This window comes from Tamandua tetradactyla, chromosome 8, assembly GCF_023851605.1.
Source record: "Tamandua tetradactyla isolate mTamTet1 chromosome 8, mTamTet1.pri, whole genome shotgun sequence".
NCBI lineage: Eukaryota > Metazoa > Chordata > Mammalia > Pilosa > Myrmecophagidae > Tamandua > Tamandua tetradactyla.
The window spans coordinates 18,095,008-18,109,818 of NC_135334.1; the positions used below are offsets into that span (position 1 = coordinate 18,095,008).

The 14,811-nt window shown below is 46.9% G+C and overlaps 1 protein-coding gene across 2 annotated transcripts in view; it reads right to left on the reverse strand.

The window, feature by feature from the left end:
* UBASH3B (ubiquitin associated and SH3 domain containing B) overlaps nucleotides 1–9,894 on the reverse strand; it is a 138,064-nt gene extending 128,170 nt beyond the window's left edge. The window contains exon 1 of one of the 2 annotated variants that reach the window (XM_077112635.1): nucleotides 9,639–9,894. In XM_077112635.1, coding sequence (XP_076968750.1) covers nucleotides 9,639–9,799 — 161 coding nt within the window. In that variant the 5' untranslated portion in view covers nucleotides 9,800–9,894. The remainder of the gene's footprint in view (nucleotides 1–9,638) is intronic. The other variant, XM_077112636.1, reaches the window with a different exon arrangement.
* Between the last annotated feature and the right edge of the window lie 4,917 nt (nucleotides 9,895–14,811).

The following is a 14,811-nucleotide window of genomic DNA, read 5'->3' on the forward strand; positions in this document are numbered from 1 at the left end:
GAAGCCAAATGTATTCTGGCTGAACTACAGTTGATTCCTGCTATTCATGGAAGTTACATTCTATAAAGTTCCCTTGAACACTGAATTAGTGAACACAGGACCATGACTCCTAAGGAAAATATAGGGTTAAATTCCCACCAGCCTCTGGTCACAACATTTTTGTCAATGATCAATACATAGCCTTGTTTTAGATGTGTTTCTGTTTAAAGACACCTCTGTGAATACATGCTGTTGATTCATTAACACTGAACTCACACCAACAGCACTATAACCCAAGTGTGGGTGAAACATTTCTCCATAAGGCACATCACAGTCGTTTTACATGTAGGAACACTAGACCACACTTCAGTACAAGGCTTGGGGGACATTTTAAACAGCAAAATCACACACACACAAAAAAGAGGATAAAAAGCACAAAAATGCAGAGTGGCACTAAATATCCTGTGAAAACAATACTTGTTTTACAGTATGAGGGTCAAAACAAGAAGGTACCGCATCTCTTGCTCCTTCTCAGCCACTCCAATTCTTCACCGTTCTGCATGAGTTTGCAAATGACTATGGAAGCACCCCAAGTACTGATTTTGGGGTTACAAATAAATTTTAATATGTAGGGGAATTTGCAAACACACACTCCAGGAATAATGAAGAACGATGGTTAAGATCTAAAACCCCTAGAATGAGCTGAGACTCAGCATCAGGGAATTGAGAAAACCTTCTCGACCAAAAGGGGGAAGAGTGAAATGAGACAAAATAAAGTGTCAATGGCTGAGAGATTCCAGAAAGAGTCTAGAGATTATCTTGGAGTTTATTCTTACACACTAAGTAGATATCACCTTGTTAGTCAAGATGTAATGGAGAGGCTGGAGGAAACTGCCTGAAAATGTAGAGCTGTGTTCCAGTAACCATGTTTCTTGAAGATGATTGTATAATGATATAGCTTTCACAATGTGACTGTGTGATTGTGAAAACCTTGTGCCTGATGCTCCTTTTGTCTACCTCATCAACAGATGAGTAAAACATATGGAATAAAGATGAATAATAGGGGGAACAAATGTTAGATTTAGATTGAAATGCTGGTGATCGGTGAGGGGGAGGGGTAAGGGGTATGGTATGTATGAATATTTTTCTGTTTTCTTTTTATTTCTTTTTCTGAATAGATGCAAATGTTTCAAGAAGTGATCATGATGATGAATATGCAACTATGTGATAATAGTGTGAATTACTGATTGTATATGTGGAACGGAATGATCAAAAGTTAAGAATGCGTTCATTTGGTGTTTTTTGGTATTTTAAAAAAATTAAAAAATCAACAACCAAAAAACAAACCTGAAATGAGGGGTATGAAAAAAAAAGATCTAATTAGGTGAAAAAAAGGATAAAGGAAGGGCAGGTAGGCAATCCAGGGACAGGCTGGTTAAGAAAAGAGACAGCAGATGACTAGTTCAGAACTGCAGCCACCTCATGCAGTTCTGCATGTGTTTGTGTATCTAAACTGACAGTAGTAGACAAAAGTAGCCATTAGCAGCAGATTTCTTCCCGATTTTCTAAGAACCTCCTGTCCAGGGTAAAAGAATAAACGTTTTGAGAACAAATGTGCTCAGTAAATAGCTCTGAATGGGGCACAGTCCACATGGAAGTAGGTTTCTAAACAATCCTGCTACCTGATTCACAGAGAAGTTTTATCCAACAAGCCCTGGGAGAAATCTGTCTCTGGCCATCTGTGCTCTCAGCTTCCCATTGGCATTTTCCGGGCAGCCGGTGAGCTACTGCAGTTTCTTTCGGCTTCTCACTCTGTGCTAACCCTCTGGCCCTGGTGGAGTGCACTGCCGCGGCTGCTTTATGTACCAGAATGTTTATCCTTCCACAGGGTGACAGAACTCAATGGGAAGTGTTACACAAACAATTGGTAACTCCACAGAAGGGAAGAAAGAGCTTTAATTAAGAAGGTGCCCAGGAGAATTGCAAAAAAATGTTAACATATGATACATGAATATATCTCAATAAAATTGCATCTTAAAATGTTAAAACAATTAAGATATTAAAAAAAAAAAAAAGATACCCAGGAGCAGTTTACTTCTCCCAGATGCTGGGCTCAAGGCACTAACCTCCTCTTTCCAGTAACTAGTAGTTTGGTTGTATTATGCAGGAAAGCACATTATGTACCAATTTGAAAATTATACTTATGCATACTATTTAAATGACTTCCCCACCATTGTAATTGTCTTATTTCTTTCTTTCCCTTTATTTACCTCTAGAATATCAACAGTCATGAAAAGTTTTCTTTAAAGGAAAAAGAGAAGGATTTGACAACAAAGCACTGAAAAACAACAATGAAACCCCCATAAAGCAAAAAAAGCAAAAAAGTACCCAGAAAGACCAAAAGCTTCAGAACAGAAAAGGATAGATGAAGCAGTAAAAACATCCTTGTGTTGCCCCCAAACACTTGTGTACATTACCCCCAAGCCAGCAGAACTACAAGAGACTATAGAGATGGATAATTTCAATCCTTTTTACAGTTGGGGACCCTGAGGCCCAGGAAGGAAAAGGATATGTTTGAGTCCAAATAGCCAATAAGTGACAGCAGAGTAAAAGCTCAAAGCCAAGGCCTGACAAAAAGGTAAGCCTGGTTGCTTCCATTGCAGTGTTACCTTTGGGATTACTTATGGGGTGTGGGCTACCTATGCAACTTTATTTACCCAGGCCTTGAAGAGGCAGACCTGCTACTCAGAGAGTCTGTAGGTGATCTGAGGCCAGCTGGAGAGAGAGCCTGCTTTCAGAGTGCCGGGTGGCTCTTGAAACTTGACATTTGTCATTTCTTCCCAAGGATCGCACAGAATCGAGTAGGATGCTGTGCATACCATATGAGCTCAGGCAAACTCTGGATGTTCATCTGAGGTCACTGCATGATAGGACTCCATTCCCTTAAAGAACAGGTGGCAAAGAGCATGACTGCTAAGTCTCCAGGAACACGGGGGTGATGGCAAGGTGGAGCGATGTCCAGCAAGAAGGGGATCACCTCCCACCTACCCTGAGCCCTTGACAGGGGGTCTAGGGGACTCAAGGCACAGTTACCTCCATCCTCTGGGAAAAAGGAAAAACAGAGATACTCCCATAAGGGCCCTGTGACCCTTGGGAGAGTCCTCCAATCAAAGAGCCGAGGGCTTTCGGTCCTGGTAAGGACTGTGGCATTCAGTGCTCCCGGCAGCGACTGCATGCTCTGTTTGCAGCTCTGCCCATCACTGAAGACAGTACCATCTTAAGTGCACTTTTGTTTCTCTCTCTCTAGGCTCAAGTCTGAGGCCATTTGAAACTAATCAGGAGACAACTATATGGTACCCCTTCTGAACTCCCAGCCCCGGACATTTATCATCGTCAGCAGCTTCGGCGTATATGGGTATATGCATTTGTCAGCCCTCACTGGCTCTGCCCTGGGCTTGCTTCCACGCAGGCCTGGTGCCCCATAAGACAGAAAGAGAGGCTCAGGGGAGCAGAATGAGGTGCTCACAGGGGAGGCATCAATGGGACTGCACCCCACACTCATATGCCCATAGTAGAGTAGGGCCCAGGAAAAGGACAAAACGGGCGGACAGCCCAGGAACTAGGCTTAGCCCGCTTGCTTGAGAAGTAAACAGAGCGAGATGGGCAGAATCATTATCACCACCCGAGTAGCAGGAATACCTAAGTCAGTGCCAAGGGGTTGCTGAAGGTCAGGCACACCCCACTGCTTTGCGTGGATCAGCCCCCCGTCCCCCAACAGATCATCAAGGTAAGGACTGTTGTATCAGCATTTTACAGGTAGGAAAACTTATGAGGCTTATGAGGGTTCTGCAACTTGCTCAAAGTCACCCAATACATAAGGAACAGAGCTGAGATTCAAACACGGATAGCCAAACAGACCACCTTCTCCATAACGGGGGCAGGAGGAAGAGGGAGAAATAAACATTGGGTCTTTTGGTTCCTGGCTGCTGAAGCAGAAGGAAGCTGTTCCCCTTCCCGCACTCCATGCCTGCTTGGATGGTTGTGGCCCTGTCAGCAGGAGCTGAAACTTGCATGAGATGTGATTCCCTAGGTTTGTTGTCTCTCTGTAAAGCAACGCTTTTAGCTCTGAGAAGCACTGTCCACTCAGTGAAAAGCAGCTGGTATAGGAGGCAGCCAAGCACAGAGGGCTGGATGGTGACAGAAACCACAGGACAGAAGGAGAAGGCAAGGCTGGAGACCCACCTCTGCTCCTCCCTCTCGGTGGACCCCTTGGGCAGGGCACTAGTCTTCTGAGTCTCGGTTTCTTCCTAAAACGATCGGGGTCTGAGAATCGGTGGTGATGATGTGTGTGAATCTGCTTTGAAATCTCGAAAGTGGTCTAAAAATCTAAGACATTGAGTAGAAATATGAATTCTTTATAGAAGCTGTGTGCAAGGGTTTATAATTCTGCTACTAGCACAGTTCCAACATATCAAGGTCTGCACAGCAATAAAAAGGGATGAAGTTCGGATACATGCAACAGCACAGATGAATCTCAAAAACAGTGTGCTGAAGGAAGGAAGCCAGATGCTAGAGTGTGTCCTGTGTGACTCAATTGATACACAATTCTAGAAAGTGGAAACTAATCTATAATGACAGAAAACAGACTGGTGGTTGCCTGGGGTTTGGGGTGGAGGATGAATTGACTACAAAAGGGTACAAGGAAACTTTGAGGGGTGACGGATGTGCTGTATCTTTGGGTGGTGATTCAATGGGTATATACATTTGTCAACTCTCATCAATCTTTAAATAGGTTCAGTTTATTGTACGTAATTTATTCCTCAGTAAAGTGAAAAAGAAAGCATATCAATATTTTCCCTTGTGGTGCAAAGCCTCTGTGTGGATAGAAAGTTCACTGGATTTGCCTTTTGTAGCTTAGGCTCTTGTGTGGGGACATTGCCCCTTTTTGTCAGGCTGTAGGCAAGCTCCTGAACTCCTCCGAGCTTTAAGTCTCCTCAGCTATTATATAAAGCGGCTTTTATCCTCTGCTTTACCTACTGGACTGCTGTGTTGATTGAGAGGGTTATTTTATGCATGTGAAAGTCATTCACAAGCTGCAAAACTAACAGAGTGTAAGGGAGAGTTTGCGTGGGTTCAGGGTCATGGAGGCAGTTAGACACTCCCTTGTCCCGCTTCACTACACGACCTCTTCAGCCCCAAGTGGGGCCTGTTTTGTCTTCTTTCTATTCAAGATCCAGGGGAAGCAATCTAGTCCCCACTCCAAAGTTAGTTGCATTTCAGAGATGCTGGGCTTGACCAAGTGCTTTCATGGGGATCCAGTGTCAACCAAAGGAAAAGCCAGAGGAACTGGATACTTTAATCCCTGGGCTCTGCAAGATGCTGACCAACTCCTTGCGTAGCTGGCTTCCAACTACCTTATCTTTGGGCAGTGAGGCATGGCTAAGGCGGCTTACTGTCCAGAATAAAGTCGGAAGGGGCTTGTTCTGGCTCTTTCCTTCCGTTACTGTCCTGTTCTTTAACTGGGTGTTGTTCAAATTTTCTTAATTTAGAAAATAAGGACAATCCAATAATAAGTGTAAATTCCCACTAGAAACCTCACCCACCATCTTAACATCCTTTCTTCTCTTCCAGTGTAACACAAGAACATAATAATAACCTGGTGTCCAGATATATTTTCAAATGTTTCCAAGTCCTCTCCTGCCCAGTGTCTCATTTTATTTTTGCAAAGTCCTGCGGGGTACACAGGACAGGCATTATTATGCACAGAAGGAAAACAGGCTAAACGGAGTACCTGGAAGTGTCAACTATCTGTTGGGAGTTGGACTAACGCGGAGTGCCTGGCCCTGTTCAGTGTGCTTTTCACAAGATTATTATCTCTCAGTCATTATTAAGCATTCAAACATTCCCTGTAGACAAAGAAAGTTCTAGACACAGGCAGCCTCAAAAAAAAAAAAAAAGAAAAGAAAAGGTCAGGCATATGCCAACAGGGACTCCTCAGCTCCAAATACTCGGTGACTTGCTCCCAACCCCCCAGTGGCCCGAAGCTACAGAACAGATAAGAACCTCTCCAGAAATCACACAGCTCAGTCGGGGATGACAGCGCTTTGAAGCCAAGGAGGGTCATGTCAAGCAGCCTCGATTGTCTCCTGGCCCCTGAGGCATCCTCTCCCCACAGGCTTTTGCCCAGCATACCTCTTTGTGGTTCACGCCAACCTCAGTCCCATCTCAGCGAAGACGGATCTTTATTTTTAGAACTTGGGGAACAGGGAAGGACTGACGGGCAGGGGAAGAAAAAAGAAGGGATGGGCCATTTTGACTCCTTGAAAATCTCCTTCCTGATGCATCCTAACGCTTCCTTGCCTTGCGCTTGCACACGTACGCACACATGCATGCACACACACCCCATAAAAACTTCTGCTTCTCAATTTTTCTCCATGTAGCAGGTTCTTCTACAGTAGCATCTAAGTCGGACTAAAATTCATATTGTGGAGTCTGAAAAAGCTAGCACAGCTCCAGGGGAACAATGAGTTAGCAAGAACACCCTGAGGTCACCTTGCTTCTGCTCGGTATTGCCTGCTTCTCTCCTTTTAGCTCTGTCCGGCACTTATCAATCACGCATCATCATTCCTTCAGAGGGAGCCAAGGGGGGCTGGAAGTGGTCTTGGCTCATCCTGGCCTCTGAGCAGTTTGCTGGCTCACCCAGAGCCCCTTTTGGCTACTGTCCAACACCAGACACAGTTACCACCCAGAAAGGACAGCCCTGGCTACCTCCCTTCTCTCAAAATGGGCCATATTTGAGACATCCAGCTCATTCCTTCTTGAGGTAAGGCATCCAAGTCTTCCTGAACCTAGGAGACCATCACTTCTCTCTCCTGCTTTGAATTTTCATCAAGCTGCTCCCTCCAGCCTTACGGCTCAAGGGAGAGGCTTCTCATAAGCAAAGCCTAATGCTTTTGCTCTCTTTCTTCTCACTGTTCCCAAATGAAGTTTAAGCCCTGGACTCGGGAATCTCAGATAGCCCCATGAAGACGTATCACTTCTTCCCAACCTGAATTATGTTATGAAGGAGAAGATGGCAGCATCAGCCATTCTGGGTTGAGGCGGAGGAGACAAAGCCTGGGCAGGGTGTTGACCTAGACCTGTGACCTCCAAGCCTTTTCGAGGCAGAGAATTTAAGAAAGATGGAGCAGTAAACCCAACTCACAGCCTGTTTGATCATGACCTACTCTTTCACGTCTTCAGGAAGGAAAGGCAGTGCTAGTAATCATCAAAGTAGCTGCAATAGGCTGAATGGTAGTCCTCCAAAAGATATCCATGCCCTAATTTGTACAGCCTGTGGATATTACCTTATAAACTAAAAAATATTTTGCATATGTGATAAAGGATTTTGAGATGGGGAGATTATCTTGGATTATCTGAATGGGCCCTAAATGCAATTACTGTGGCCTGATAGGAGAGAGACAGGTAGAGTGAACATAGCTAGAAGACAAGAAGGCAGTGTGACCATGAAGGCAGAGATTGGAGTGAGGAAGTCACAGACCAAAGATTTGTAGTGGCCACCAGAAGCTGGAGGAGGCAAGGAATGGATTCTCCCCTAGAGCCTCTGGAGGGAACACAGCTCTGCTGACACCTTAATTTCAGCCCAGCAATGCTGATTTTGGACTTCTGGTGTCCAAGAACCATGGGAGAATAAATTCCTGTTGTTTTAAGCCACCCAGTTTGTAGTCACCCAGTCAGTAGCCACAGGAAAGGAATGCAGTCGCTCACACTTAATAATTGCCCACTATATGCCATTCACTTTTCTTAGCTTTTTACATGCGTGAAATCATTTACATCCTGGCTCTGGGGCCTGAGCTGTGCAGACCTGCTGCCTGGGTCTGAACAGCAGCTTCAGTGCTTAGGGTTGTGACCTTGAGCGAGTTAAGAAACTTCTCTAACCCTCAGATTGCCAATTCATAAAATGAGTATATTGGGCTGCTGGGAGGATGAAATGGATAATCTGAGGTCAAATGCTCAGAATGGTGTATACTAAGTATTCAATTAAAGTTGGCTCTTATGGGATCTCAGAGAGTAAGCCAGCCAAAATGAGAGCATCATACCAATCTGTCAGGACATGTACAAGTCCTCCTGAACCCAGCACAGGAATTGAGATGTCCCTTTAAAGCCAGTTTAACTGCAAGCATGACAGTCTAAGTAGTTAAGTATTTCCTTCCTTAATTAAGCAATTTAGGCTTCTTAACCCTGGCTTCAGCCTCAAATTCTACAGCATTTCCCGGCACTTCTGGAAAGCTATGCACATCAGCTCATCCCCACGAAGGAACTACGATGCAGCATTCACACCTGACACACTCAGCACAGCCCACCACACCTTCTCCCTGTAATTCTGTCATTGCTAACACGAGCCCATGTGGTTGGACGTGAATGCGAGGCAGAAAACCACCAGTCCATTTTGTGGCCTTCCAAGGCCAATCCAACCTGTCTCAGGAGGCAGGACTGAATGGAATGATAAATTCAGGGGTGTGCTTTAGTTAAGAGGGTAGAAAAGAAGAGAGTGAATTAGTTTTGCCAGGGGTAGGGAAAGGGAGACCCAGCATTATCACCTGGAAAAAAGAAGAAGAGAAAAGAAAGCTCTTTCATGAACTTGACCCTTCTGATAAAGTTTGCTGAACTCTCCCATTTGGGTGATGTAATTCATAGAGGCAAAGAAGATGAGCCCCACAGGATCCCAGCCCTTCATGTCCCCACCTAAGCAGACTGCAGGGGCAGTTTATCTGGGGGAGATTGGCCTGGCCTCACGGTCTTGAGTTGACCACCTTTAAGGAGACACCTGCTGTCAGCCCCCCTGTGCTTGACAACCAGGCCTCTTCCCAGTAGGCGGCTGGGACTGCCACATGCACCTGTGCCTACCTCTGCCCTTCCCCATCCCACCTTCCAAGGAGAGGAAGGATGAGAGAGGACAGCTCCCCCCTCCTCACTCTCAGGCACCCACAGGTTTCTGCGCTGCCGTCACCAGTGACGAGAACCCTGGTCCCCTGGAGGAATCGCTTTTCCCCATTCCATCCTCCCTATCAATGAACACGCAGCAGCACCCACGCTCCCGCTCCTCCTACTCCGGAGGGAAACCGAAGCGGCAAGCGACATCCGGAGCTGGAAGTCACTGCAGTGGGGGCGCCAACCTCCCTGTCCCGCATTCCCTTGCCTTTTCCCAGCTGGTCCAGTTTTCAGGACCGAGAGGGTGCCCGAGTCCTCTGACGGGCCCCGCCTCCCCACGGGACTCAGCGGCGGACACCTCACTCCGGGAGCGCGCAGGACAGCGCCTTCGCCCCCTCCCGCGGGGTGGGGGGTGGGGGGGATGAGGGTCGAGCGCCAGGCACCGTAGCCGGGGTTTCGAACCCTCTGTCCTCGCCCCACAACCCTAGCATCCAAAGGCAAGCCTCCGGGCCAGGGGTCTCTGCGCGGCGGCGTGTCCCCCAGCATCCCTGCCCGGAAGAGATGCGTCCGGGGCTGCCCTCGCTCCCATTCCCGCACTCCGCAGGTCGTGGGTTAGTGGGCAGCGCGCGGCGGGTGGGGCAGGCGCGGGGAGGCAAGCCGGAGCGGAGCCGAGGGGTCTGCGCGCGGGGCGGGAGGGGGCGCCGAGGGCTGCGAGCCCGGACACTCACGCGCGGGCTCGGGGGAATCCCATGGAGAGCAGCACGTCCAGCGCCGATCCATGCTTGATGGTGCCGGGGCGCTGCTGGCGATTCCTCCGGGGGGTGACTTTGCTGTACAGCTCTTCTCGCGCGGCCATGCCGAGGGGACCCGGGCTGCCGTACTGAGCCATGGCTCAGCGGCCGCCCATCGCCGGGAAGACGCCGCAGTCGGATGGTCCAGGTGGCAGGCGCCGAGCGGGGCTGAGCCCGCCGAGGGGGGCTTGGGACACCGGGAGCCGGGCGAGAGGCGGCGGTGCAGGAGGCGGCGGCGGCCGCTCTGTGTTTCCCCGGTGTCGAAGCTCTGACGCTTCCTGGTGAGGCCACCGGAGCCAAAAGCGCCTTCGCGCTGCCTCCGCGGGTCCCGCCGGCGGCTCCTGCAGCCCCGGTTGCCCCCAGCGCTGCGCCCGCAGTGGCCCTCACTCCTTCGCACCCCCCCTCCCGCCCCGCCTTCTCCTCTCCTAGCAGTCCGGGAATTTGCAATGAGTAATTTTTGAATGGATCAAAAAGGAAAAGGAACCCTGGTGGGCTGGCCCTGCCTCGCCTGGACCGCGGCCCCGCCCCTCTCTTAAAGCGGCAGAGCTGCTTCTGGGAGGAGGATCCCAAGCGGCCCAGGCTGCCTGTGGGCGGCCGTTCCTGCGGGGCGACCCCCCGCCCCCGCCTGCGCCCCAGTCTTTTCTTGGCTTATCAGTCAGTTTGGGCCTGAAGACGCTAGATCGATCCATCTCGAGTTTCGTGTGGTTCTAGATGGGGCTAATAATGGAAACCTGGCAAAATGATGGATGACACTAATGGATCAGAAAGCCAAGAGAGAAGGCTCAGATAAAAGGCTTTGCTTCTGAAAGACCCTGCCAAACCCAGAGGATTGCTAAGGCCACTGGAGGCCGAGTTCCCACCCGCGGTCAAGCGACTAGACTGAAGAGCTACTGCACCCTCCGATAACTGTGGTCAGTGACTTTGGATAAAGACTCTAGGGGAAGGAGTGAGGCCTCCTGTTCACAGAGCTGGCAGGATCTGTGAGGGGAAGGGAGAAGCGAAGGCGGAAAGGAGATGAGGGAGAGGAGGAGATAAAAGGAGGAAGGGGGAGGAGAGGGAGGAAGTGGAAGGAGGGTGGAGCACGAAGGGGGACAGAAGAGAAGAAGAACCAAGAAAGAACAGAAAACGGACACTTTTTCATTATAAGTGCTGTTCAAACTAGAATGGACTGATTTTTGTGGTAGTGAGTTCCCTATCAATAAACGGATTCAAAGAAAGACTAGATTACCACTGCTCAGTTAATCATGAAGGAATGAATTGCATCATAGGCTGGACAAAACTATTCTTACTTCAAAGAAGCCTCTCCCTACCCCAAGTTGAATTCTTGATATTCTCACAAGCAGTGCGGACAATCAAAGCTATAAGCTGAGCCCCCAATCTTGGGGTTTGTTCATATGAAACTTAATCCTAAAAAGGATAGGTCAAGCCTACTTAAAATTAGGCCTAAGAGTCACCCCCAAGAGAACCTCTTTTGTTGCTCAGATGTGGCCTCTCTCTCCAGCCAACACAACAAGCAAATTCACCACCCTCCCCCTGTCTACGTGGGACATGACTCCCAGGGGTGTGGACCTTCCTGGCAACGTGGGGCAGAAATCCTGGAATAAGCTAAGACTCAGCATCAAGGGATTGAGAAAACCCCTAGAATGAGCTGAGACTCAACATCAGGAAATTGAGAAAACCTTCTTGACCAAAAGGGAGAAGAGTGAAATGAGACAAAATAAAGTGTCAATGGCTGAGAGATTCCAAACAAAGTCAAGAGGTTATCCTGACACATTAAATAGATATCACCTTTTGCTTAAGGTGTAACAGAGAGGCTGGAGGGAACTGTCTGAAAATGGAGAGCTGTGTTCCAGTAGCCATGTTTCTTGATGATTTTATAATGATATAGCTTTTACAATGTGACTGTGTGATTGTGAAAACCTTGTGTCTGATGCTCCTTTTATCTACCTTATCAACAGATGAGGAAAACATATGGAATAAAGACGAATAATAGGGGGAACAAATATTAAAATAAATTTAGATTGAAATGCTGGTGATTGGTGGGGGTAGGGGTGGGGAGTATGGTATGTATGGATTTTTTTCTGTTTTCTTTTCATTTCTTTTTCTGAATAGATGTAAATGTTCTAAGAAATGATCATGATGATGAATATACATCCATGTGATGATATTGTGAATTACTGATTATACATGTAGAGTGGAATAGATAAAAAATTATGAATGTTTGTGTTTGTTGGGTGTTTTTTGGTATTTTTTAAAAAATTAAACAAACAACAAAAAAAGAAGCCTCTCCCCCAGCCTCATGGCAGAAACGTGACTGGGAAATGTTAAAATTCTTTCATCAGGAGGTAAAGGACAAGGGCCCCACTAGGTGTAATGAAAAAGCTGTGGTTCCCTAGGACTTTGCCAAGAGACCCTTAGGGGCTCTTTAAGATCAGGGGGTGGAGCTGAGGTCCCAACTGAAAGTTGAGTGGGTAAAACATGGAGCCCTTGCTGCTTCTACCTAGCTGCTCCTGTTTCAGGGGTAATAATAACAATAACAAAATTTAATATTTATTGGGCTCCTGTATATGCCAGTCATTGCGCTAAGCAGAATAACTGAATTAACGGTTAACTTTTTACAACCACCCTGTGGGTGTGTACTATTATTATCCCAGTTTATAGATGAGAAAACTCAGCTCACAGAAGTTGCGGAAGCTTAGAAAGTTTGTATATGCAGAGCCAGAGGTTTCACCTGCTGGGGTGCCTTTGCCAAACTCTCCATTCTTCAGCCCTGTCTGTTACATGCGTGGATTATGATAAGCTAGTATGATGCTTACCACACAAAATGTTCTCCAAAAATGTTCCTTTCTTTTCAAACTGCACGGAGGGTGGGATAGGGATGGTGACCAGCACTTGAGTTACTTTTTGATGTTGCTTCATAAGGCAACTCAAGGTTTTGCCAGGGGAAATGACACAGCTTATCCCTTAGCCCAGAATTGGTTTTCTGAAGAATATCCGGTGGTGTTTGGAAATGGGGAGATACAGGCTATTGCGGCTAAGCAACTACCTCCTGCTGGGTGAGGGATTAGGGGAAGTTCCTATTTCTGGGGTGGGAGCTTCTTCCCGAGCAGAGGGCATGTTCTAGAGACCTTGCAGAGCACTATTCCAGGACATGAAGGAAAGGGATGGAACTGAGCCTTGAAAACCATACCTTGTGGACTAGTGTCTTGGGAATGTTTTCAGTAAAGGACCCTGGACCTTACCCAATGTCCTGAATTTCTTAATTCCTAGACCAAGAGAGAGTCAAAGGATCTGGATTCTAGTGAAGAAGAGAGAACAATGTCCATGGCAGTGTTTTGGAAACCAGAAAGTATTATACAAATAATAACTCAAATATATTGAGCCCTTATTGAATGCTGATGCGGTTCTTAACTTCCTACACATCGATAACTCATCCAATCCCTCAACAAGTCTATGAAGCGGCTACTACTATATTATAGTTCACTTTACAAATGAAGAAGCTGAAACAGAAAGAGGTAAAGTATCTGGGCCGAAGTCACAGGGCTAGCAAGTAGCAGAGCCAGGATTTGAACTCTTAACATTTGACCATATAATCACTTTTCACCATTGCTGTGATGACAAAAAGGCCTTGTCTGCTGAAACGGCTGATTCTGATGAACTTTTTACTCCTCCAGACACTGAAGTGCTGGATCTCTATTTCTCTAGAAAAATTGAGTTAATTGTCTTTTCCTTTCTGCTCCAGGCAAGCTGTGAAATGGAGGAAATGACGACTATAAAAATAGCTTTAGGTAGCCTGGAGAAAACAGTATGGAAAAGCAGGCACCTTAGATACAAACTGTTTTGTCTGGGGCACTTGTACAGAAATTTCAGCTTAGCTTCCCCCATCCTTCTTCAGCCAACAGCACTTGTTTTATTTTGGACTGCTGTCATTTGTCCTGCAGGGGAGAGGGCCCAGCAACTAAGATTCATTGTGCTTTAATTGTGTTGACTTTGAAAAGCTGGAGGCAGCTTTTTAGTTGTCCATTTACTGCAAAGAGAGAAGCATGACAATTCATCTGACAGTGTATCTCTTAGCCGTGGGGAGGGATGGGAAGGGAATGCGAACTTGCACTGAGATGGGGCTGACACATCAGCTTCAAGCTGCTCCTTCAAAAGAGAAGGCAAGTGGTCATGTCCCCTTGCACCCACCGGTCATGTCACAATCACCCTGAACCACAAAGATCTTATAGTTCGTGTGAATAAGGTTTAATCTCTGTTCATGTGATGGCTCTTCGGAAGTGGCCATAGGATGCTTGGGATGGGCTTGGTTAGCTGCACTCGCAATTTCTGGAGTCTGCCCTAGGTCTTTTCCTTCTCCTTTCCTCTCTCCTTGAGAAAAGGTCAAGTGACTGCATTAAGAAGAGGCAGTAAATTCTGCATGATGTCTGCAGTTCCAAGGGCTGACATGTTGCCTTGGCAAATGAAAGCAGTTTAGAACCTCTGGAAATGCCTTCAGCCATTCAAGGAGAGTCTTCACAGCCAGAAGATTTTGGAACCATGTGCTAAGGAAGAAAGGAAGGAGTTTGGAATGGTTGCAAAACCCCAAGTGTTAGTTCTCACTTGAATTTTTTCTCTGCCCCTCTCTGGGTCTCAGTTTTCTCAACTGTCAAATGAGAAGGTTGGTTTGAGCTGTGGATCCCTAAGACTTTGCCAAGAGACCCTTAGGGGCACTTTAGGATCAGGGGGTGGAGCTGAGGTCCCAACTGAAAGTTGAGTGGGTGAAGCATGGAGCCCTTGCTGCTTCTTCCTAGAACAGGTACACTTAATAATTTTATATCTTAGGGGTTTTGTGTAAGATTTTCTGTGGGAAGAGAGTTAGGGGTATCAAAACATTTAGTAAAATACTAAACTAGATGATCTTTAATGTCCATCATTAAAGAGAGATCATACATAATTCAATATAAGGAAAGGAAAGGGGGAGAGGACGGTGGTTTTCTCTCTCCACCGTGGCGTGTGCTCGTCCATTGATATGGGTATACTCTGTAAAGGGAGAAACATAGGGGAAATGTTACTTTACCTGCTGCATTCAAGGCTCCCATTAGACCAGATATTGTGAGCTTTGTTCACGCCA